The sequence below is a fragment of the Taudactylus pleione genome, unplaced genomic scaffold, assembly GCF_031769625.1.
Source record: "Taudactylus pleione unplaced genomic scaffold, aTauple2 ptg001043l, whole genome shotgun sequence".
NCBI classification, from domain to species: Eukaryota; Metazoa; Chordata; class Amphibia; order Anura; family Myobatrachidae; genus Taudactylus; species Taudactylus pleione.
The window spans coordinates 420,637-447,554 of NW_028285444.1; the positions used below are offsets into that span (position 1 = coordinate 420,637).

General features: G+C 47.1%; 1 protein-coding gene across 1 annotated transcript in view; it reads right to left on the bottom strand.

The window, feature by feature from the left end:
* Positions 1 to 26,918, bottom strand: part of LOC148453994 (connector enhancer of kinase suppressor of ras 2-like) — a 970,642-nt gene that overhangs the window by 256,754 nt on the left and 686,970 nt on the right. The window contains exons 12-13 of the mRNA XM_088461402.1: positions 9,207 to 9,292; positions 4,441 to 4,689 (exon numbers count right to left, since the gene is read on the bottom strand). Coding sequence (XP_088317528.1) covers positions 4,441 to 4,689; positions 9,207 to 9,292 — 335 coding nt within the window. The remainder of the gene's footprint in view (positions 1 to 4,440; positions 4,690 to 9,206; positions 9,293 to 26,918) is intronic.

The following is a 26,918-nucleotide window of genomic DNA, read 5'->3' on the forward strand; positions in this document are numbered from 1 at the left end:
ATTATCATGTGCAATGTGTGTGTGTGTAAACTGTATGTATGTATGTATATATATAATACAGTATATAGATGGATATATAAACATATAGATGGATATATAAACATATACACACAAGTTAAAGAATATTACAGGCAATAACTGATGGACAATATACTGTGCACTGACATTCTCAAATTACTGGAAGCTGTTGGCACATTCTTCCCCAATGTGGGTGTCACTGTGTTTTATTCACAGAGAGCAGAGGAAATGACGCGATAACGGGAACGCTCTGTAGGTGCTTTTCCTATATATTGGGTGAAAAAAGTTTTAAAAACACTAAAAAGTTTTTTGTACACAAGCTGGGCCTCGTACACACGGACAATCATACAGGGCGTGTTCCGAGACGATGGTAAATGGGCTTAGAGTCTGACAGTCTAAGGCCCGTAATTAAATTAGACACGAAAAGTCCCAGATTTTTCACCTGTTGTACTTTCCGCCCCCTTCGCCTGTTTGGGTCGCAAATTTGCGGCATGCGCGTACCCGCGTTTCACCCTATTCAATTGCAGAACAGGCGAAAACGCAAAACACCTGCTGCATGCTCCTGCAATCCTTAAAACACCTTCCCCATCCATACAGCCCCCCCCCTCCAACTATTTTGCTAGTTTTTATCCTTGTCCCCCTATTTTTTTTCATTATTGCCCCAAATATATTTTTTGGGGTGTTCTGAGGTAATTTTTTTTTTGGGGGGGGGGCTAATTTGTCCTTCGGAGGGGATGTCCCTAGGTCTCTGAACAAATTCCCCACATTTGCACCCCAAAATAGAGGTTTTGCACTTTTTTCCGCCTTTGTTATCAATTATTGGAAAGTAGAGCGCACAATGTGGTTGTAGAGGACTAACAGGTAAAGTACTAGACTTTCCTATAGCATAATATAGTACATAAGATGTAATAGGAAAATGATGTCAATTGAGAAGGACGGACAGTTGAACAAGCTGGTAGATACAGTAGCAAAACAGGCGGTCAGAGGGTTCTGCTCATACGTACAAGGTTTCCTTTGAACTTTTACCTTGCTGGAGTTTTTTGTCCAATATTTATTAGTGGAATGTACAGAAAAATAGATTATCATGTTGAAACGAGCAGTGACCATACATGACTGTAGTGTGTACAACTAGTACAGAAAACAGCTGATATAACAAGAACATAACGACATACAGTACAAGGAGGCACCAAGAGGGGTCCAAGGTTTGTCTAGTTTTTCAATGGCCGTGTGTACAAGACCCACCGGGAAGTACATTTTAGCAGCTCAAGTCAGTGACTTGGTAATTAGCTAGGAGCAGCTGATAAATGACTTCAGCCCAAATCGTGACTTGTCTGACAATGGCGGCCAGGAAGTCAGCGCAGTTAATTTTCCTTGTAAATTTAGTTGTGCATATTTATTGCCAAAGTCTGTGCTCCGACGCAGCGATGTGCTGCTGCCCCCACTCTCCCGACCTTTCCAAGGTGCGGAGTAATCGTTTTTGTACACAAGAGAGTTTCAGGTACGGCAGGAAAGCCTCTGCTGTGCCATAACGTGACCCTGTACTGTTGCTCCTCTACAAAAACAAGGTGGTACCCGCAAGGGGCTGGCAGGGTGTGAAAACAGCTTCTCCAAATCGCCGTCCACAGGATAGAAACGTATAGCAACTTAGCACGGGCAGGGTTTGTTGTGTGTAACTACTGACCTGAAATAGTTTATGTCTGCAATGTAATATAGAGTTAAGCAGAGCCGTAACTAGACTTTTTGGAGCCCTGTGCCAGAAAGAGCATTGGCACCTCCCTCATTATTCAAAGGGACATAATGCAACCAAAAACGGGCCATGGCTTCATGGGGAAGGGCCAGGGAAGAGATAGAGGAGACCAGGAGATGCTGGGGATAAATAGGGACATAATATAGTGCACCTGAGAAAGGGCCATGACCTCATGGGGAAGGGCCAGGGAAGAGATAGGGGAGGCCAGGAGATGCTGGGGATACATAGGGATATAATATAGTGCACCTGAGAGAGGACCATGTCTTCATGGGGAAGGGCCAGGGAAGAGATAGGGGAGGCCAGGAGATGCTGGGGATAAATAGGGACATAATATAGTGCACCTGAGAGAGGGCCATGGCCTCATGGGGAAGGGCCAGGGAAGAGATAGGGGAGGCCAGGAGATGCTGGGGATAAATAGGGACATAATATAGTGCACCTGAGAGAGGGCCATGGCCTCATGGGGAAGGGCCAGGGAAGAGACAGGGGAGGCCAGGAGATGCTGGGGCTGAAATAAGAGGAAGCTACAAGCAAGAATGATAATAAACAGAAATGTGACAGGCCCAAACAGCGTCCCCTGACCTGTGGTGCCCTGTGCGAAGGCACCGGCCGCACTACCCTAGCTACGGCCCTGGAGTTAAGCCTCTATTCCTGAAATTACTGTTCTCTATCAATGCTGCAGAGTGATAATTGTAGTTTTGTGCCTTAAACTTTCTTGCTTATTGTAGAATGAATCAATTTTTTATGATGGAAATAACGCTAGGCGCAAATTTTCTGCTGGAAAAGGGTCAGTAAATCAGAGGGGAAGCCCAGGAGCAGAGCAATTTGTTCCTGATGGAAGGGGTCATGTTGGACGGTAGGCATAACCCCTTGTGCTAAGCCCATACCTGTATCCGGCAATCAGGCTGCCATCTGTAGATGTTCCCCTGCAATAGGGTTTTCTGTGGTTCCCTCTCATATAGGATTCATCAAGTTCAAACTGTTCACTTGAAATAATTAAATTTTTAACTAAAATCTTATTCAGCTGTACAACGAGGTTAGAGCTTAATTTCTGCTATATGGTTTACTAGACAGTCAGTGAAAATGAAAGCGACAATAAATTCTAATTAAACTATATTGTTCCACTTGAGCTGAGTTGTATTAGCGGAGAATATTGTCCTGGTCTGTACAGCCGCAGAGTTACAGACACCTCTAACGTTACAGACTGTTTATTACATTCTCCCTAACGCATTTGTGGTTCGTACGCACGACTGCTATATAGCTGGTCAGCGCCTGTTCTACGTATATGTCCGCTGCCCGGTATCCAAGGGCAACACCTCCCTGAAATAATAGGACAGAATGGATGGCGTGTTCATGTGGAAGAGGGGACATTTCGTGGGTCACAGAACAATCCTTACACCTAATTTTTAGTAGACAAACAAAAACTAAACTTCACGTGGGTTTGTCCTGAGGGAGGTTTTTAATGAGCTGACTCTGTAGGGTTAGAAATAGGCAGAGAGACTGGAACATATATGATATAGATAAATGTATGGAAAGGTGCGGGCGGGTATGTGGGCGCAGCCACCCACCTAAAACCAAAGACATTAGTCAACGTTCCCAGTGGGGGCAATATTTACTTCCTTCTTGTCACAGATTAGTATATATTTAAAGAGGACGTCTTGTTTTTTTTTCGTTCCTGTTCAGTCAGAAGGGGCTGTATTGTAGCTCGCTCAATCTACTAAATGGCGTTCCATCCTGGGCGGCCCTATCTCTCTATACTGACTCTGTAAGCGAGAACGTAGCTAATGGCCCATCTCTTGCCGCTTTGGGCTTGTCGTGTCATAGGGATCAAAGCAGCTCCCAGCGCTAAGCAACCCTTAAGTCATTCTAACTAAATGAATGAGCACATTAACTACAATGATAGTTTGTATAAAATCATACAGAGTAGTAATGAGAATATAGTGGTAGCTGAACATATGTAAGATACATTGATAGATACAATGTAACACTAATTTCCTGACTCTTGGCCTGATTCAGAGATCGACGCTAATGTGATCGGAGCTGCGATTTTGTACGCAACGCAGCCACGAAAATATGCTAATAGTTACCAAGATCACCTGAGTATAAGGACGCCCACTGCTGCCTTCTTACATGCGTACAACGTTGAAAACCTGCATAAATATCGGTAGCATCGACGCACATCACGCGGCCATCTTGCCCTTGCGGCAGGTCTGACTAGTCGCTGACGCGGCAGCTCTCCTGACTCGCAGAGGGCGCTCATGCTGTGTAGGAGATGGCAGGGGCTGATTTATGCACGCCCATATAACGGCGTTCAAATGGTGAGAAACGCCTGCGTGCTTCTGCCACCCCCCCCTGTTATCACCCCCAAACGCTGACAGGTAGTGACAGTTTGCTAGTGGATCCTTTGTGCGTCCGTAATCTCAATGCATACGCACAGTGCGGCTTATATGCATGCGCAATGACAAACAGTCGCTCGATCGGCGTCCATAATCGCCATTGCGTCCATCTCTGAATCAGGCCCTCTGTCCTGTAACCACAAGTAGCCTTCTGCACATTTATTAATGATCACATGATAGAGTGGTGGGTGGGGGGTCACATGATGGAATGTAATGGTAACACTGGTGAACATGTTTGGCAATCGGGGGGTCACCAACACTGGTGACAATGCCGGTACTCACATGGTACAGGGGAACAGTGTTGCTTTCAGCGAGGGAGAACGTCAAGGCATCTTGCTGAGCAGGGTCCAGCCGCCCAGTTGAGGTTATCATTGATGGACTGATGGGGTAATTGGGGCTTCCCGGGTTTTTGCTTTTTTTCCTGGATCTCCGGCTGGTGTCCCTCTTGTTGTCTTTCTGCGTCGTTGGCTCCTCCTGTATCACCAGGATTTTATCATCGCTCAGGTAGCGCAGCAGCGAGTTCTCAGAGTCAGTTGTTGGGTGAGGAGAGAAGACAGAGAGAGAGAGGGAAGAGGTAAGTGCGGTACAACGCTGGCGTCTTCCTGCCTCTGCCGTGTGCTGACTCAGGCCCTCAGTACACTTGGTGCCTATCCAGTTGCCGACTTTCTGCACGATGCGAACAAACCAGGAGGATATGGTCGGAACGTGCAGAAAGTCTGCTAGTGGATAGCCGGCAAGGACCAGCGTTGTGCGTGCACGCTGGGTCCTTGCCGTCCCCTATCTATCGAACATGACAGTCAACCTGACGACGGTCACCAGGTTCGGCATGTTAATAGATAGGGAGGTTGGGCTCCTGCACTGAAGACGTTTAGTGAAGGTCTTTCAGTGCGGTGCCCGCACCTCCGCGACATGAAAGTCTGAACGCTGGACATTCAGACTTTCATGGTGTTAAATGGATAGGTCCCTATGTGTGAACGACCCGTAAGACTCGCGGTTATGCTGCTTCAGCTCCAAGTTGAGATACAACCGAGTTGCTCATGACTTTTATTTTGTTAGGAAAATGTCTATGGGTGAGATGTATCAATGCTAAAAGAAACCCCTGCAACACCTCTGAAACCTCACAAAAGAATAAGTGCGGAACCTCTCACACCTCAGTAATAGTCACCAAATATCAATATAAGTGCACTATCTATACAGACAATAATTTAAATTGCATATGCTAATAACTGACAGTAGCCGTCAAAATGGAGGAAACTGGACCCTCCAATAACTGACTAATCTGGAACACACACTATCAGGTGCTAATCAGTTAAATATTTAGTATTAATAAAATAATATAAAACATACAATTAAGACATAAAAAATTGTCTGAGAACACTTTAGCACTTAATATGCACAAATTGGCCTTTTTCATAAACCCATATGCACATAAAGATCATCAGCACTTAGTGGTGATCAGTACTTGTCCCATGTGCTATGTGCCACATTGATTTGTGTGTCCTGTTATTGCACCAATTAGTTTCAATTTAGTCAGGTTCCAGGAAACAATGTTGCTAAACGGAACTTAGGGCCTGATTCAGATCCGCTCGTAAGCGGCCGCTCGTTCGCTCTGAGCGATGTTCACACAACTGCGCATGCGTATGGGTCGTAATGTGCATGCGCAAACCAGTCATTGCGGTCGGAAATCGTGCGCTCGCAAAACAGTGAGGGGCTGCTAATTTGATTGACAGAGTGTACCGTTTGTGTGCTTGAAAACAGGGGAGTGGAGATCCGAACGCAGGCGTGCCTAACGGTAAAAAGGGCGTTTAATGGGAGTGCATAATTAGTAAAGGAGCGTCCCGCAATAAATACGGGACACAGAAATAAACGGAGATCAGGTGTTATTAGGAGTCTGGGACCAGCACAGAGCACCGAAAGACACAGCTGCTCTCATCTCGTCCTCATCAATGTACGTTCCCCTCATTAAACATCGCGCAACAGAGACGTACAGATCGCACATCAATAACATGCGATGCAGAAAGAGGAGCGATATTACATCGGTTTTGTGCAGCATAAAATAGGATAAATCGGGGATCACAGATGTAGAAATGTTAAGATGATACTACCCAGGAAAATAGAGAACCCCCCCCCCTCCCATAGCATGAGTGCAAGCTCACGGGATTAGGAAAACTGGGCAGATACTGTATAAATTACGGAGCACAAATACACATAAGTGGTAAAAAGAATTTAAAGAAAAATGCAAGTTTAATAGATTCCTCAGAAAACCTCCATGAAAGTTTAGTGCTGGGAACAACTGCAGAAAGTGACTGAGCTGCTAATACTACGAGAGGGTTCACTGTGCAGCCTGGTAATAGAGCAGCCGCTCTGCAGATGGCAGTTATATATCAGAACTAAATGGACCGTCACTGTCTGACATACTCCAGATGTCAGACTCAGACAATAGGAGATTATTCTGTAATGATGTTAATACTCTGAGACCCTTGTGGCACCCAGGCATCATTCTAACATTTTGCCTCCTCCTATCTCAGGGCATCTGGTGTGTGGGCTAAGGCAAGGTGCAAACTGTGCACCAACTTCTGCCATTGGTCTGCACCTCTGCTTCCTCTTCTCTCCTCCTCCTCCTCCTCCTCCTCCTCCTCCTCCTATCTCAGGGCATCTGGTGTATGGTATGAGGCAAGGTGCAAACTATGCACCAACTTCTACCATCAGTCTGCACCTCTGCTTCCTCTTCTCTCCTCCTCCTCCTCCTCCTCCTATCTCAGGGCATCTGGTGTGTGGGCTGAGGCAAGGTGCAAACTGTGCACCAACTTCTGCCATCAGTCTGCACCTCTGCTTCCTCACCTCCTCCTCCTCCTCCTATCTCAGGGCATCTGGTGTATGGTATGAGGCAAGGTGCAAACTGTGCACAAACTTCTGCCATCAGTCTGCACCTCTGCTTCCTCACCTCCTCCTCCTCCTATCTCAGGGCATCTGGTGTGTGGTCTGAGGCAAGGTGCAAACTGTGCACCAACTTCTACCATCAGTCTGCACCTCTGCTTCCTCTTCTCTCCTCCTCCTCCTCCTCCTCCTATCTCAGGGCATCTGGTGTGTGGGCTGAGGCAAGGTGCAAACTGTGCACCAACTTCTACCATCAGTCTGCACCTCTGCTTCCTCTTCTCTCCTCCTCCTCCTCCTATCTCAGGGCATCTGGTGTGTGGGCTGAGGCAAGGTGCAAACTGTGCACCAAGTTCTGCCATCAGTCTGCACCTCTGCTTCCTCACCTCCTCCTCCTCCTATCTCAGGGCATCTGGTGTATGGTATGAGGCAAGGTGCAAACTGTGCACAAACTTCTGCCATCAGTCTGCACCTCTGCTTCCTCACCTCCTCCTCCTCCTCCTATCTCAGGGCATCTGGTGTGTGGTCTGAGGCAAGGTGCAAACTGTGCACCAACTTCTGCCATCAGTCTGCACCTCTGCTTCCTCTTCTCTCCTCCTCCTCCTATCTCAGGGCATCTGGTGTATGGGCTGAGGCAAGGTGCAAACTGTGCACCAACTTCTGCCATCAGTCTGCACCTCTGCATTGTCTTCTCTCCTCCTCCTCCTATCTCAGGGCATCTGGTGTGTGGGCTGAGGCAAGGAGCAAACTGTGCACCAACTTCTGCCATTGGTCTGCACCTCTGCTTCCTCTTCTCTCCTCCTCCTCCTATCTCAGGGCATCTGGTGTGTGGTCTTAGGCAAGGTGCAAACTGTGCACCAACTTCTGCCATCGGTCTGCACCTCTGCCTCCTCTTCTCTCCTCCTCCTCCTTCTATATCAGGGCATCTGGTGTGTGGTCTGAGGCAAGGAGCAAACTGTGCACCAACTTCTGCCATCAGTCTGCACCTCTGCTTCCTCTTCTCTCCTCCTCCTCCTTCTATCTCAGGGCATCTGGTGTGCGGTCTGAGGCAAGGAGCAAACTGTGCACCAACTTCTGCCATCAGTCTGCACCTCTGCTTCCTCTTCTCTCCTCCTCCTCCTATCTCAGGGAATCTGGTGTGTGGTCTGAGGCAAGGAGCAAACTGTGCACCAACTTCTGCCATCAGTCTGCACCTCTGCTTCCTCTTCTCTCCTCCTCCTCCTATCTCAGGGCATCTGGTGTGCGGTCTGAGGCAAGGAGCAAACTGTGCACCAACTTCTGCCATCAGTCTGCATCTCTGCTTCCTCTCCTCCTCCTCCTCCTATCTCAGGGCATCTGGTGTGTGGTCTGAGGCAAGGAGCAACTGTGCACCAACTTCTGCCATCAGTCTGCATCTCTGCTTCCTCTCCTCCTCCTCCTCCTATCTCAGGGCATCTGGTGTGTGGTCTGAGGCAAGGAGCAAACTGTGCACCAACTTCTGCCATCAGTCTGCATCTCTGCTTCCTCTCCTCCTCCTCCTCCTCCTCCTCCTCCTCCTATCTCAGGGCATCTGGTGTGTGGTCTGAGGCAAGGAGCAACTGTGCACCAACTTCTGCCATCAGTCTGCATCTCTGCTTCCTCTCCTCCTCCTCCTCCTCCTATCTCAGGGCATCTGGTGTGTGGTCTGAGGCAAGGAGCAAACTGTGCACCAACTTCTGCCATCAGTCTGCATCTCTGCTTCCTCTCCTCCTCCTCCTCCTCCTCCTCCTCCTCCTCCTCCTCCTCCTCCTCCTCCTCCTATCTCAGGGCATCTGGTGTGTGGTCTGAGGCAAGGAGCAAACTGTGCACCAACTTCTGCCATCAGTATGTCTTTATGTATTCAATGAACAAACCACACCCATGTGACTTATTTGAAAGTGACCAATGGACAAATTTATTATGTTATTGAAAGTAAAATCCATTAAATGTGCAAATGACTCTATACAGGAAACCTGTCTCACGGTCCATGTAATTCTACAAATAAATTCTGCTCTAACACCGATATGAACCTGGACCTGGTCAGTCGGTCAGTCGCTCTAACGCTCGGACACTCTGAATCTTTTGTGGGCTCAGATGCACAAATACTGCCGCCTATGGAACAACAAGTTCCTGAGCGAGGCCGCCATGAGGGGATGTCTAAGTGGTTGGTGCTCACCTCTGCTGCCCCTCTTATACATGTTGGAATCCTTGGCCTCTCCTATCCAGCTGTATTCTGACGGCATAGACACCGGCCTCAGGTCACCTGTTGGGAGATCAGAATCCGGTTACATCACGTTACCTATGTACGTACATTAGACACACGTTAATTAAGTGTAAAGTTTCCTACATGTAATTTGAGTCTTCCATAAACATCATCTTCAATATATAACACAGGAACACAAATCATGGTCAGAGATTGTTTAGATTTTAGAAGATATTTATTGCGCCTGTTCCTTTGTATTTCACTTATTTGTACACAAAGTGGTTTCTGTACTAACGTCTACACTGGCGGCCTTAGCTACAATGTTCTGTGACCGATTTTACTGATACTTAGGGGTAAATTTACTAAAGTGAAGATGTTGCCCATAACATCAGATTCTAACTATAATCTTCTAAAAGGTACAATTTACATGTTAAGTAGAATTTTATTGGTTGCTATGGGAAACATCTCCACTTCTAAAAATACTCACTTTATTAAATATACCCCTTAGAGTGTAATGAATAAAAAATTAAATTTCATCGTAACAAGTGCTAATAATGAGATCTCACTAAGCGGCTTCTTCAGGCCAGACAGGAAAACGGATACCTCGAGAAACATGTGATTGCTATTTCCAGCTCTGGTTGGTGAAGCTGCGCAGACCGTGCACTCTATGTGATAGGGGACCGCTCCTAATCCTGGCATGATAATAATAACTAGTACCAGATGCGGACAGGACTACACATAAATATAGGCCCATCGCCATGTCAGCTAGCCCCAATGTTGGCCATAAATTACGAGTATTAAATTTGTATTTCTATGTTCCTCACAAAATGATGCAAGTTTTATATTTTTACATATTATGGGTCATATTTACTAAAGAAAACACCCGTTTCTTTCTGTGGGCTACCCAGAAATGCTAAAGATGACCATTTTGTACGTATAAATCTGCTGTGGTCCCCCATTTTTTACAGCAAAAGCAGCCCCCATAGGTTTGTATGCGAGCCGCTAAAATGCCAGGCCCTGCTAGCTAACGACCTCTTCATATGGCTTCAGCCGTCGTAGTCTATGAGGCTACACGCTGCAAACGTTTCCGGGAGAGGAATCTGCAGGATTCATCCACGGTACTAGCCGCTTGCACATGCGCAGTAGCCACCACCTAACTTCTAACACATTACAAGGGCACTGACTGTGTTCTTTGCTAAATCCTGGCGATCCTTAATTTCATATTTCAGTAATAAGCGGTGATAATAAATTAGAATTACCATGACCAGTTCCCAAATTAATAAATATGCCGCTTAGGCAGACATTGGGGCTGATAGTGTAGGGTGTGTATACACCCACATGGCACTGGTCACACCCACACGGCACTGGTCACACCCACATGGTACTGGTCACACCCACATGGTACTGGTCACACCCACACGGCACTGGCCACACCCACACGGCACTGGCCACACCCTCACAGCACTGGTCACACCAACATGGTACTGGTCACACCCACACGGCACTGGCCACAACATCACAGCACTGACCACACCCGCACAGCACTGGTCACACCCGCACAGCACTGGTCACACCCACATGGCACTGGTCACACCCTCACAGCACTGGTCACACCCACACGGCACTGGTCACACCCACACGGCACTGGTCACACCCATATGGCACTGGTCACATCCACACGGCACTGGCCACACCCACACAGCACTGGCCACACCCTCACAGCACTGGTCACGCCTCCTCCGCTTCCCACAATAGGTCTTTGATCATTTTCAGCGACATATGTCAGTCTGGCCCCTTATAATAATACACATGGATAGCATTTTAATGGTTGTCTTCCCTAGTACAATGTTTTACAAAAAATGAAATGTAGAATGGGATGTTATGTGCTGAATGAAATGAATGGCTGCAGGGGGGAGCTGGCAATCTGTGCCGCTGAAGGCACCATATTACTGGGGGCAAATGTCTCACACTCATCTATCTAGTATTCTTTAAAGAGCTGCCTGTCCCTATTATAAAATCTCCGACCATCACTGTCAGTTACAATGTAACAATGGTCTCTTGGGGAAGGGGTCCTGAACACCCTCCTCTGTCTACTTTATCTCTCTCCAAGGCTTAGGCCCTGATTCAGAGCCACTCGTGAGCGGCTGTCCGCTCGCAAGTGGGTCGATGGTCTGCACTGCGCATGCGCGAGACGCGACGAGCGAAGGACTTTCCTTCGCTCGTTGTGTCTGATCAAAGGGGACGTGCTGTCGATGTTGACAGCACGCCCCCTTTGCTGGGCGTGCCGGGGGCGTGCCTGCCAGACGGAGGCGTTCCCAAGGGAACGCCTACCATCAGAAGCCGGCCCCAATGACATCACTAGTGATGTCAGTGGGAGTGATTTTGGCTCTGATAGAGCCAAAATCACTCCTGGCCTTGCGGTTGAGAAACTCAACCGCAGGCTTCTGCTCGCAGTGGCGATGGTCGCGATGGTCAAGACCATCGCGACCATCATCCTGCACGCTCGTATATGCTGTGGGTGGTGACCCACAGCTATACGAGCGTCCAGGAGGACGCTCCATATTTATGGAGGTGGGCCCTGATTCAGAGTGAGCGCTCTGGTCAGAGCGTCCGGCTCTGAATCAGGGCCTTAGTACATTGGTTACTGACAGAGGGGGTGCAAGAAAATTGCATTATTTGTAGATGAAAAAAAAAAAAATACACCTTATGCAGTGCCCCTAGTAGTGCCCATTATGCAGTGCCCCAATAATACCCTTAGTAGTGACCCTTATGTTGTGCCCCCAGTAATGCCCCTAGTAGTGCCCCATATGCAGTGCCCCAGTAATGCCCCTAGTAGTGCACCTTATGCTGTGCCCCAAGTAGTGCCCCCAGTAATGCCCCTTATGCATAGGCCCCAGTAGTGCCCCTTATGATGTGCCCCCAGTAATACCATTATGCATAGCCCCCAGTAGTGCCCCTTATGATGTGCCCCCAGTAATGCCCCTAGTAGTGTCCCTAATGAAGTGCCCCCAGTAGTGCCCCTTATGCAGAGCCCCTCCAGTAATGTCCCTAGTAGTGCCCCTTATGTTGTGGTCCCAGTAGTGCCCCATATGCAGTGCCTCCAGTAATGTCCTTAGTAGTGACCCTTATGTTGTGCCCCCAGTAATGCCCCTAGTAGTGCCCCATATGCAGTGCCCCAGTAATGCCCCTAGTAGTGCACCTTATGCTGTGCCCCAAGTAGTGCCCCGAGTAATGCCCCTTATGCATAGGCCCCAGTAGTGCCCCTTATGATGTGCCCCCAGTAATACCATTATGCATAGCCCCCAGTAGTGCCCCTTATGATGTGCCCCCAGTAATGCCCCTAGTAGTGTCCATAATGAAGTGCCCCCAGTAGTGCCCCTTATGCAGAGCCCCCCCAGTAATGTCCCTAGTAGTGCCCCTTATGTTGTGGTCCCAGTAGTGCCCCATATGCAGTGCCTCCAGTAATGTCCTTAGTAGTGCACCTTATGCTGTGCCCCCTGTAATGCCCCTAGTAATGCCCCTAGTAGTGCCCCCTCCCAGTATAGAACAGGCCCCACTCACCTGTGCAGTACTTACCTTTCTTCATGATGGCCGCTGGGCACGGCTCCAGTCTATGCCGTCATCACTCCCACCGTCCTGTGTAAACGCTGCCGCTGTCTGGACCTAATTAGATCCAGAGCGGCAGGCACAGGCTCCTCTCATCGCGGGAGACACGGGTGACGTCGCCCATGCGATGCATCACTGGGAATGTCGCCCTCTGATGCAATCAGAGGCTTCTTTAGTCCCTGATTGCTTCAGAGACCAGCGTTGCCAGTTTTAATAGAGTAAACACTGCTGAGCTCTGATCGTGGGCCACATATTATATATATTTGGGCCCACACTGTCGGGCCGCACAAAATGTTTGACATGCCTGCCCTAACATTACCTACTTACACTTAGCCAACCCATCCACGTTCTGCAGACCACTACCACACATGTACATCATCAGTCTCCGTACTGCAGCTCCTGCGCCCACAACCACTTACACAGCGTTACACCACTATGGACTGATGAGTATAACCTGACGCCTAGGAGGAGGATCCCATGTACAGTATGGTGCACTCACACACAATGTCACACTACAGCCAAGTGCAATAGAGCGACCTTTATTCACATAATGTTTATAGTAAGCTAATATCTATAGGTGATACATGTCCATATTATTTTATAGTGACCCCAAAACTGTTTAAAGGCAGTTATCTGAGTCATTATCAATTACTTTATGAGCAATTAGCAACCATGGTATACAGGTACTGTTGATAATGACACCTGGTCAAGTTTTATATGGAAACACTGCATCCAATGTCCTCCTTTCTGGCAAGGCTCATCAGTGTAGGCAAATACAATTTGTGGTAAAACGCGTTACGACATTTGCCAAAGAACAGACTTTTTATTTGGTTTGCCTACAGTAAATTGTTCTCCATTAGGTCTCTGACCTAACCAGTCCCAGAACCGATCTGATCTGTTTCCTTAATACAATTCCTTATTGCTGTAACTGGAATCGGACATATCCCATACTCTAAGGGTTTATAAGGATTACTCATCTCTCAGCTTTATTACGTTACGTTAAATGTTCTCATCACTTTTGATTCGAGTTATACAGTATGATATATTTAATTGATATGCATTTACACAAGTATTTTTTTCTATTAAAGTTCGTTTTTATACATGTTTACAATCTATGACTGATTCATTTTATGTCGCTGTTAATTTTTTTGATGTTCTCACAGTACCTCGTGCCTCTTTCTGTCCATAATTCCGAGTATGGTGAATAGTACAAACCCATTTACAACAGTTTTTTTATATATATATATATATATATATATATATATATATACTGTACATATTGGATCCATAGTTCACTGGATCAGTAAAAAACAAAAGTCACTATTAGAACATAAGGGTAAGAGTCAATATTATAAGGGTAAAAGTCACTATTAGAACATAAGGGTAAGAGTCAATATTATAAGGGTAAAAGTCACTATTAGAACATAAGGGTAAAAGTCACTATTAGAACATAAGGGTATTTCCCTATTGCTGCACACAGAACAGTCTCACGTCTGTCTAAAACTGGCCACACACATGGAGATTTTTTTACCCGATTTGGCCGATTTCGACGAATCGTGAGGACAAATCGTGTAAAATATGGCCAAATCGTGAAGTTCTACTCCTGATCACGATGCCGATGCGCGTCCCCGCTCGTCGCACCTCGCATTTTGACATCTGGCGTGCTGTAGGCCAGACTTGCCAATCTGGGACACGATTTGAATCAAATCGTGAGTTTTTTTAATCACAATGTATCTCACGACTCATCGTACTTTGGGGGATTTGACTGACAGGACCCTGTACACACCCAATCGCCATCTTCTGCAGTATCGTGGCTACAAGAAGGAAGCACGAGAGAGCCTGCACAGTGAAGTGAGGATTTACAGCAGTTTGGTGAGTATTGGTACTGTATTTAATGCAACCCCACTGCCCGCCAATGTGTGCCACCCACCTACCCACCAATGTGTGCCACCCACCTACCCACCAATGTGTTTATAAATGCATGACCCAGCCACCGTCCGCCGGAATGAGGCGGTCGGTGGCTGGGCCATGCATTAACCTCCCACTACTCACCAATGTGTGCCACCCACCTACCCACCAATGTCATGTGACACCTATAAAATAACCTCACAATAAAAAATCACTCAAAAATTTTATAATTTGATTAAAAAAAATTTAGTTCAACAACAAATATTAAAACATTACAACAACATCAATACATATTAATACAATATAAAATTTGTTTTTGTTGCTGCGATACATTAGTTTATGATGTTTGAATGTACCACCATAAACCAATGTATGTCACCAACATAAACAAATATATTGCAACAACAAAAATAAAACATATTTCTACATATAAATAGACATTACATCCCTGGAAAAAAACATGTTAAAATACATAGAAAAAACAACATAACATACCTGGGGAAAAAACATGTTAAAATACATAGAAAAACACAAAACATCCCTGGAAAAAAAACAGAATAAAATACATTTAAAAAAACATTAAATTCCTGTAAAGATATAATAATAACACACAAAAAACAAATAAAATATACAAAAAACGTGAAATATGTAAAAATATACATTAAAATGTACAAAACAATTCACATTTGTAGATGATTAAAATGTCCTCATTTTTTCCTCCTAGCAATCTCTGTGGATAATGAACGGGAGTTTGTAACCGGATTTCTAGAGAACCTCCAGGAAAAGGAGTGTCTATGGCAGATATCCTGTCGACCGTACCACCACAAGTCGGCAAAATTGGCAGCTTTGGGGCTCTTGTACACAAAAAGGTTAATTGCGGATGCTGACCTTAAAGCAGTACGGCACAAAGTATAGAACCTGCGTACCGTACCGTGTATATAAAAGAGAAGCGAAAAGTGCATGACTCCAAAAATTCTGGGGCAGGCAGTAACGACATGTACCAGCCAACACTCTGGTACTATGATCTTATAAGTTTCATAAGCGAACAAGAGCCACAACGCCAGTCAGTGGTCCTGATGGCCAAGCGGGAGGGAGAGCAGGAGGCGGCAGAAGTGATTGCAACATCTGAGGATTTCTTGGTGGGTAGAGACACAGGGTCTCATTTAGACCCGCTCGCGAGCGCAGGACACTCGCAAGCGGGTCGATGGTACCCAAATGCGCATGATGGGGGCTGCTCCGTCGTTCGCATGCTCGAGACCCGGCGAGCAACTGGGAAGCCGTCGCTCGGGGTCTTGCACCAAAGGGGGCGTGCTGTCGATGGTGAGAGACAGCACACCCCCTTTGGTGGGCATGCCGGGGCGTGGCTGCCCAGACGGAGGTGTTCCCATGGGAACTCCCACTGACATCACTAGTGATGTCAGTGGGAGTGATTTTGGCTCTGATAGAGCCAAAGTCACTCCAGGGCTTGCGGCAGCGAGACCCTACCGCAGGGTCTCGTCGCAAGCCCGATGTTCGCGATGGTTTTGACCATCGCGACCATCATCATGGACGCTCGCATAAGCTGTGGGTGGTAACCCACAGCTATGCGAGCGTCCAAGAGGACGCACCAAAAAAAAAAAAAAATGCCCTGATTCAGAGCGGGCGCTCGTTCAGAGCGTCTGGCTCTGAATCAGGCCCACAGTTCATGAACTAAAACCTTTTATTTTTTTTGTTGCTCAATCACACTATAGTCATTTATCTCACAGACAGTCCTCCTGCCATGACACCACACCTGGTCCATTGAAATAGGTCATGTACTCCTCCCTCACTTCTTTGGCACGTGCTGATGATGTTGTTGCATTTGTTGGTGCAGACATTGATGTAAACTGGGCAATGTCCTCCAGAGCTCCTACAAGTTCTGGTCTAGCTGGGACTGGTCCTCGTTGGGTAGTTTTCCTTCGCAGAAAGTTATGCAGCACACAGCACGCCATCACGACCCAGTTTATCTTCTCCACACGTAGGTTTATGGTGGTGTGGAAAATGCGGAACCGGGTGCCGAGTATTATAAAAAACGCATTTTCCACAATGCGCCGTGCCTGGGATAGACGGTAGTTATAGATCCTCTTCTCTCTGGTCAGGCCCCTCTGTACAAATGGCTTCATCACATGTTCATGTAATGCAAAAGCCTCGTCTGCAACAAAAACATAATTTAGGCCGTACTTTGTCTGGTCCAGTGATGGCAAGTTGAGGGTTTTGTTGGTGAGTCTCTGGTAGAAAGCCGTCTGTTTGAAGGACCCACCATCTGAAACATGGCCATTCTTGCTGACATCCACAAACAAAAATTCGTAGTTGGCATTCACCACTGCCATGAGAACGATGCTGAAGAAGCCTTTGTAGTTGTAGTAATATGATCCGGTGTTTGCAGGTGGGTTGATGCGGATGTGTTTTCCATCGATGGCTCCTCCGCAGTTAGGGAAATTCCAACGCTGTTCAAAATCTTCAGCGATGCTCTTCAACTCTTCCACGGTGTTAGGAAACTGGAAAAATAGAAAAATAAGTTTTTAGAAAAACATGACTTTAATATTGTTTTTTCTTTTTTTCCTATATAGACTCCCAACCAAGATCCTGATTTGTCCCCCATGCCGAACCTAACTTTGATCGGGGACAGTGAGGTGGAAAACGTCACCACAATTACCACACCCATTGAACCATCCTCCTCGGTACCACCCCAAAAAACAAAAAAAACAATAACAAAAAATCAAAAGGACACAGAACAGGAGGAGTTGTTTCTACAAAAAGCAGAAAGCATCCTTCAAAAAACCCCTGATGATATTGACGACTTTACTGCTCACATTAATAGTCAGATGAGAAAAATGGACGCGGCAACTTCCAAAAATTTCCATAGGCTCGTCTGTGAGCTTCTCATTCGATCCCTCAATAGTAATTTGCACAACTCCACCTAAATTACTGGTCCTATGCTTTATTCCCCTGCTCCAAATGCCTATGTCAGCCCGCCCATCCCAGTTGGAGATTAATCCCCCACCCAGCACCCCAACCACTAGCAGGACCGTTTACAATGCTCTGCTGGAGTCAGAGGAGGATTTGCCGCGTTATTCTTATTCTTCTGTACTATCACCAAATGTCATCACTCCCTATAGGTGCTGGCTGTATGCTATACGGTGGTGATGTCGCTGATTGGACAAGGTCACTACACACATGGCGCAAGTACAGATTGCTTGAAGCCGGGGCCACAGTGTGTACGTGTGCCATGTGTGTATTGGCCTGTTCAATCTGGTGTCTGACCCACCGTATAGCATACAGCAGCCTACCTATTGGGACTGATAACATTTGGTGATAATGCTGTTTTGTACTGTTTATAGACGTTTATGTAATATATTTAAAATTACGTAGTGTACTGTTCTTGCAACACAAATGTTAATGACGGCTATGCAGCACAGTCTTGTTAATGCAGCCCTATTGGCTGGGACAGTTATATAAAGAGTTAAATTGAAAAAGAAAACAAAGAAAAAAATTAAAACTTTTTTTCTTTCACAAGTAGCAAATGTGTATTTTTTTTTTCTTACCTTGCAGTACTGGTCCTGCAGCACATTAACGATGCTTTGCAGGTCTCCGGAATGATGACGCCCAAGGACTGAGGTGAGATGAGGGTCCCAAACTTCAGGTCTTCAAATGACCTTCCTGTAGCCAGGTACCTCAGGGTAGCCACCAGTCTCTCTTCAGCAGGGATTGCCCTCCGCAGCCTTGTATCTTGCCTCCGGATGTGGGGGGTCACCATAGTCAGCAACTCCTTGAAAGTGGCGTCATCCATGTGCAGGTAGTTGTGGTAGTCGTCCGGGTAATTGTCCTTGATCTCCATCAGTAGGGACATGTGAGAGCGAGTATCCTTTTCCTGCAGACACTCCTTGGTCCAGCATGCTCTTCTCCTTCGCTGGGCCCTCTCCTGGATCAACTGGACCCCAGCTTGGGCGACCAACACTTTATACTGATAGGGATCCATCAGCACAGTATACAGGAACAGGATAAAATGCAGGTAGCACACACTTGCAGGTAGAGCAAATACACAAATACAAAGCAGAGCACAGTAACAATGTACAGGTTACAGCAGGTATACACCTAGCCTCACTAGTAGCAGAGCACAGTACAATGTACAGGGGTCAGCAGGTATACACCTAGCCTCACTAGTAGCAGAGCACAGTAACAATGTACAGGTTGCAGCAGGTGAACACCTATCCTCACTAGTAACAGAGCACAGTACAATGTACAGGTTACAGCAGGTATACACCTAGCCTCACTAGTAACAGAGCACAGTACAATGTACAGGGGTCAGCAGGTATAAGCCCAGCCTCACTAGTAACAGAGCACAGTAACAATGTACAGGTTGCAGCAGGTGTAGACCTAGCCTCACTAGTAGCAGAGCACAGTAACAATGTACAGGTTGCAGCAGGTGTAGACCTAGCCTCACTAGAAGCAGAGCACAATAACAATGTACAGGGTTCAGTAGGTATACCCCTAGCCTCACTAGTAGCAGAGCACAGTAACAATGTACAGGTTACAGCAGGTATACACCTAGCCTCACTAGTAGCAGAGCGCAGTAACAATGTACAGGGTACAGCAGGTATACACTTAGCCTCACTAGTAGCAGAGCACAGTACAATGTACAGGGGTCAGCAGGTATACACCTAGCCTCATTAGTAGCAGAGCACAGTACAATGTACAGGGGTCAGCAGGTATACACCTAGCCTCACTAGTAGCAGAGCACAGTACAATGTACAGGTTACAGCAGGTATACACCTAGCCTCACTAGTAGCAGAGCACAGTACAATGTACAGGTTACAGCAGGTATACACCTAGCCTCACTAGTAGCAGAGCACAGTACAATGTACAGGGGTCAGCAGGTATACGCCTAGCCTCACTAGTAGCAGAGCACAGTAACAATGTACAGGTTGCAGCAGGTATACACCTAGCCTCACTAGTAGCAGAGCACAGTAACAATGTACGGGGTACAGCAGGTATACATCTAGCCTCACTAGTAGCAGAGCACAGTAACAATGTACAGGGGTCAGCAGGTATACGCCTAGCCTCACTAGTAGCAGAGCACAGTAACAATGTACAGGTTGCAGCAGGTGTAGACCTAGCCTCACTAGTAGCAGAGCACAGTACAATGTACAGGGGTCAGCAGGTATACACCTAGCCTCACTAGTAGCAGAGCACAATAACAATGTACAGGGTTCAGTAGGTATACACCTAGCCTCACTAGTAGCAGAGCACAGTAACAATGTACAGGTTACAGCAGGTATACACCTAGCCTCACTAGTAGCAGAGCGCAGTAACAATGTACAGGGTACAGCAGGTATACACCTAGCCTCACTAGTAGCAGAGCACAGTACAATGTACAGGGGTCAGCAGGTATACGCCTAGCCTCACTAGTAGCAGAGCACAGTAACAATGTACAGGGTACAGCAGGTACACACCTAGCATCAATAGTAGCAGAGCACAGTACAATGTACAGGGGTCAGCAGGTATACGCCTAGCCTCACTAGTAGCAGAGCACAGTAACAATGTACAGGGTACAGCAGGTATACATCTATCCTCACTAGTAGCAGAGCACAGTACAATGTACAGGGGTCAGCAGGTATACACCTAGCCTCACTAGTAGCAGAGCACAGTACAATGTACAGGTTACAGCAGGTATACGCCTAGCCTCACTAGTAGCAGAGCACAGTACAATGTACAGGGGTCAGCAGGTATACACCTAGCCTCACTAGTAGCAGAGCACAGTACAATGTACAGGGGTCAGCAGGTATACACCTAGCCTCACTAGTAGCAGAGCACAGTACAATGTACAGGTTACAGCAGGTATACACCTAGCCTCACTAGTAGCAGAGCACAGTAACAATGTACGGGTACAGCAGGTATACATCTAGCCTCACTAGTAGCAGAGCACAGTAACAATGTACAGGTTGCAGCAGGTGTACACCTAGCCTCACTAGTAGCAGAGCACAGTACAATGTACAGGGGTCAGCAGGTATAAGCCTAGCCTCACTAGTAGCAGAGCACAGTACAATGTACAGGGGTCAGCAGGTATACACCTAGCCTCACTAGTAGCAGAGCACAGTAACAATGTACAGGTTACAGCAGGTATACACCTAGCCTCACTAGTAGCAGAGCACAGTACAATGTACAGGTTACAGCAGGTATACACCTAGCCTCACTAGTAGCAGAGCACAGTACAATGTACAGGGGTCAGCAGGTATACACCTAGCCTCACTAGTAGCAGAGCACAATAACAATGTACAGGGTTCAGTAGGTATACACCTAGCCTCACTAGTAGCAGAGCACAGTAACAATGTACAGGTTACAGCAGGTATACACCTAGCCTCACTAGTAGCAGAGCACAGTAACAATGTACAGGTTACAGCAGGTATACACCTAGCCTCACTAGTAGCAGAGCGCAGTAACAATGTACAGGGTACAGCAGGTATACACCTAGCCTCACTAGTAGCAGAGCACAGTACAATGTACAGGGGTCAGCAGGTATACGCCTAGCCTCACTAGTAGCAGAGCACAGTACAATGTACAGGGGTCAGCAGGTATACGCCTAGCCTCACTAGTAGCAGAGCACAGTAACAATGTACAGGGTACAGCAGGTATACACCTAGCCTCACTAGTAGCAGAGCACAGTACAATGTACAGGGGTCAGCAGGTATACACCTAGCCTCACTAGTAGCAGAGCACAGTACAATGTACAGGGGTCAGCAGGTATACACCTAGCCTCACTAGTAGCAGAGCACAGTACAATGTACAGGTTACAGCAGGTATACACCTAGCCTCACTAGTAGCAGAGCACAGTACAATGTACAGGTTACAGCAGGTATACACCTAGCCTCACTAGTAGCAGAGCACAGTACAATGTACAGGGGTCAGCAGGTATACGCCTAGCCTCACTAGTAGCAGAGCACAGTAACAATGTACAGGTTGCAGAAGGTATACACCTAGCCACACTAGTAGCAGAGCACAGTACAATGTACAGGTTACAGCAGGTATACACCTAGCCTCACTAGTAGCAGAGCACAGTAACAAAGTACGGGGTACAGCAGGTATACATCTAGCCTCACTAGTAGCAGAGCACAGTAACAATGTACAGGGGTCAGCAGGTATACGCCTAGCCTCACTAGTAGCAGAGCACAGTAACAATGTACAGGTTGCAGCAGGTATACACCTAGCCTCACTAGTAGCAGAGCATAGTAACAATGCACAGGGTACAGCAGGTATACACCTAGCCTCACTAGTAGCAGAGCACAGTACAATGTACAGTGGTCAGCAGGTATACGCCTAGCCTCACTAGTAGCAGAGCACAGTAACAATGTACAGGTTGCAGCAGGTGTAGACCTAGCCTCACTAGTAGCAGAGCACAGTAACAATGTACAGGTTGCAGCAGGTGTAGACCTAGCCTCACTAGTAGCAGAGCACAATAACAATGTACAGGGTTCAGTAGGTATACACCTAGCCTCACTAGTAGCAGAGCACAGTAACAATGTACAGGTTACAGCAGGTATACACCTAGCCTCACTAGTAGCAGAGCGCAGTAACAATGTACAGGGTACAGCAGGTATACACCTATCCTCACTAGTAGCAGAGCACAGTACAATGTACAGGTTACAGCAGGTATACACCTAGCCTCACTAGTAGCAGAGCACAGTACAATGTACAGGGTACAGCAGGTATACACCTAGCCTCACTAGTAGCAGAGCACAGTAACAATGTACAGGGTACAGCAGGTATACACCTAGCCTCACTAGTAGCAGAGCACAGTACAATGTACAGGGTACAGCAGGTATACACCTAGCCTCACTAGTAGCAGAGCACAGTACAATGTACAGGGTACAGCAGGAATACACCTAGCCTCACTAGAAGCAGAGCACAGTACAATGTACAGGGGTCAGCAGGTATACACCTAGCCTCACTAGTAGCAGAGCACAGTACAATGTACAGGGGTCAGCAGGTATACACCTAGCCTCACTAGTAGCAGAGCACAGTACAATGTACAGGTTACAGCAGGTATACACCTAGCCTCACTAGTAGCAGAGCACAGTACAATGTACAGGTTACAGCAGGTATACACCTAGCCTCACTAGTAGCAGAGCACAGTACAATGTACAGGTTACAGCAGGTATACACCTAGCCTCACTAGTAGCAGAGCACAGTAACGATGTACAGGGGTCAGCAGGTATACACCTAGCCTCACTAGTAGCAGAGCACAGTAACAATGTACAGGTTACAGCAGGTATACACCTAGCCTCACTAGTAGCAGAGCACAGTACAATGTACAGGGGTCAGCAGGTATACGCCTAGCCTCACTAGTAGCAGAGCACAGTAACAATGTACAGGTTGCAGCAGGTGTACACCTAGCCTCACTAGTAGCAGAGCACAGTACAATGTACAGGGGTCAGCAGGTATACACCTAGCCTCACTAGTAGCAGAGCACAGTACAATGTACAGGGGTCAGCAGGTATACGCCTAGCCTCACTAGTAGCAAAGCACAGTAACAATGTACAGGTTGCAGCAGGTGTAGACCTAGCCTCACTAGTAGCAGAGCACAGTAACAATGTACAGGTTGCAGCAGGTGTAGACCTAGCCTCCCTAGTAGCAGAGCACAATAACAATGTACAGGGTTCAGTAGGTATACACCTAGCCTCACTAGTAGCAGAGCACAGTAACAATGTACAGGTTACAGCAGGTATACACCTAGCCTCACTAGTAGCAGAGCGCAGTAACAATGTACAGGGTACAGCAGGTATACACCTAGCCTCACTAGTAGCAGAGCACAGTAACAATGTACAGGGTACAGCAGGTATACACCTAGCCTCACTAGTAGCAGAGCACAGTACAATGTACAGGGTACAGCAGGTATACACCTAGCCTAACTAGTAGCAGAGCACAGTAACAATGTACAGGGTACAGCAGGTATACACCTAGCCTCAGTAGTAGCAGAGCACAGTAACAATGTACAGGTTACAGCAGGTATACACCTAGCCTCACTAGTAGCAGAGCACAGTACATGTACAGGGGTCAGCAGGTACACACCTAGCCTCACTAGTAGCAGAGCACAGTACAATGTACAGGGGTCAGCAGGTATACACCTAGCCTCACTAGTAGCAGAGCACAGTACAATGTACAGGGTACAGCAGGTATACACCTAGCCTCACTAGTAGCAGAGCACAGTACAATGTACATGGGTCAGAAGGTATACACCAAGCCTCACTAGTAGCAGAGCACAGTACAATGTACAGGGGTCAGTAGGTATACACCTAGCCTCACTAGTAGCAGAGCACAGTAACAATGTACAGGGGTCAGCAGGTATACACCTAGCCTCACTAGTAGCAGAGCACAGTAACAATGTACAGGGTACAGCAGGTATACACCTAGCCTCACTAGTAGCAGAGCACAGTACAATGTACAGGTTACAGCAGGTATACACCTAGCCTCACTAGTAGCAGAGCACAGTACAATGTACAGGGGTCAGCAGGTATACACCTAGCCTCACTAGTAGCAGAGCAAAGTACAATGTACAGGGTACAGCAGGTATACACCTAGCCTCACTAGTAGCAGAGCACAGTAACAATGTACACGGGTACAGCAGGTATACACCTAGCCTCACTAGTAGCAGAGCACAGTACAATGTACAGGGTCAGCAGGTATACACCTAGCCTCACTAGTAGCAGAGCACAGTACAATGTACAGGGTCAGCAGGTATACACCTAGCCTCACTAGTAGCAGAGCACAGTACAGGGGTCAGCAGGTATACACCTAGCCTCACTAGTAGCAGAGCACAGTAACAATGTACAGGTTACAGCACGTATACACCTAGCCTCACTAGTAGCAGGGCACAGTACAATGTACAGGGGTCAGCAGGTATACACCTAGCCTCACTAGTAGCAGAGTACAGTAACAATGTACAGGGAACAGCAGGTATACACCTAGCCTCACTAGTAGCAGAGCACAGTACAATGTACAGGTTACAGCAGGTATACACCTAGCCTCACTAGTAGCAGAGCACAGTAACAATGTACAGGGTACAGCAGGTATACACCTAGCCTCACTAGTAGCAGAGCACAGTAACAATGTACAGGGGTCAGCAGGTATACACCTAGCCTCACTAGTAGCAGAGCACAGTACAATGTACAGGTTACAGCAGGTATACACATAGCCTCACTAGTAGCAGAGCACAGTACAATGTACAGGGGTCAGCAGGTATACACCTAGCCTCACTAGTAGCAGAGCACAGTAACAATGTACAGGGTACAGCAGGTATACACCTAGCCTCACTAGTAGCAGAGCACAGTAACAATGTACAGGGGTCAGCAGGTATACACCTAGCCTTACTAGTAGCAGAGCACAGTACAATGTACAGGTTACAGCAGGTATACACCTAGCCTCACTAGTAGCAGAGCACAGTACAATATACAGGTTACAGCAGGTATACACCTAGCCTCACTAGTAGCAGAGCACAGTAACAATGTACAGGGGTACAGCAGGTATACACCTAGCCTCACTAGTAGCAGAGCACAGTACAATGTACAGGGTACAGCAGGTATACACCTAGCCTCACTAGTAGCAGAGCACAGTACAATGTACAGGGGTCAGCAGGTATACACCTAGCCTCACTAGTAGCAGAGCACAGTAACAATGTACAGGGGTCAGCAGGTATACACCTAGCCTCACTAGTAGCAGAGCACAGTAACAATGTACAGGGGTCAGCAGGTATACACCTAGCCTCACTAGTAGCAGAGCACAGTACAATGTACAGGGGTCAGCAGGTATACACCTAGCCTCACTAGTAGCAGAGCACAGTAACAATGTACAGGGGTCAGCAGATATACACCTAGCCTCACTAGTAGCAGAGCACAGTACAATGTACAGGGGTCAGCAGGTATACACCTAGCCTCACTAGTAGCAGAGCACAGTAACAATGTACAGGGGTCAGCAGGTATACACCTAGCCTCACTAGTAGCAGAGCACAGTAACAATGTACAGGGTACAGCAGGTATACACCTAGCCTCACTAGTAGCAGAGCACAGTAACAATGTACAGGTTACAGCAGGTATACACCTAGCCTCACTAGTAGCAGAGCACAGTACAATGTACAGGGGTCAGCAGGTATATACCTAACCTCACTAGTAGCAGAGCACAGTACAATGTACATGTTACAGCAGGTATACACCTAGCCTCACTAGTAGCAGAGCACAGTACAATGTACAGGGGTCAGCAGGTATACACCTAGCCTCACTAGTAGCAGAGCACAGTAACAATGTACAGGGATCAGCAGGTATACACCTAGCCTCACTAGTAGCAGAGCACAGTACAATGTACAGGGTACAGCAGGTATACACCTAGCCTCACTAGTAGCAGAGCACAGTAACAATGTACAGGTTACAGGAGGTATACACCTAGCCTCACTAGTAGCAGAGCACAGTACAATGTACAGGTTACAGCAGGTATACACCTAGCCTCACTAGTAGCAGAGCACAGTAACAATGTACAGGTTACAGCAGGTATACACCTAGCCTCACTAGTAGCAGAGCACAGTACAATGTACGGGGTCAGCAGGTATACACCTAGCCCCACTAGTAGCAGAGCACAGAACAATGTACAGGGGTCAGCAGGTATACACCTAGCCTCACTAGTAGCAGAGCACAGTAACAATGTACGGGGTCAGCAGGTATACACCTAGCCCCACTAGTAGCAGAGCACAGTACAATGTACAGGGTACAGCAGTTATACACCTAGCCTCACTAATAGCAGAGCACAGTATAATGTACAGGGGTCATCAGGTATACACCTAGCCTCACTAGTAGCAGAGCACAGTACAGTGTACAGGGGTCAGCAGGTATACACCTAGCCTCACTAGTAGCAGAGCACAGTAACAATGTACGGGGTACAGCAGGTATACCCCTAGCCTCACTAGTAGCAGAGCACAGTAACAATGTACAGGGGTCAGCAGGTATACACCTAGCCTCATTAGTAGCAGAGCACAGTAACAGTGTACAGGGTACAGCAGGTATACACCTAGCCTCACTAGTAGCAGAGCACAGTACAATGTACAGGGTATAGCAGGTATACACCTAGCCTCACTAGTAGCAGAGCACAGTACAATGTACAGGGGTCAGTAGCA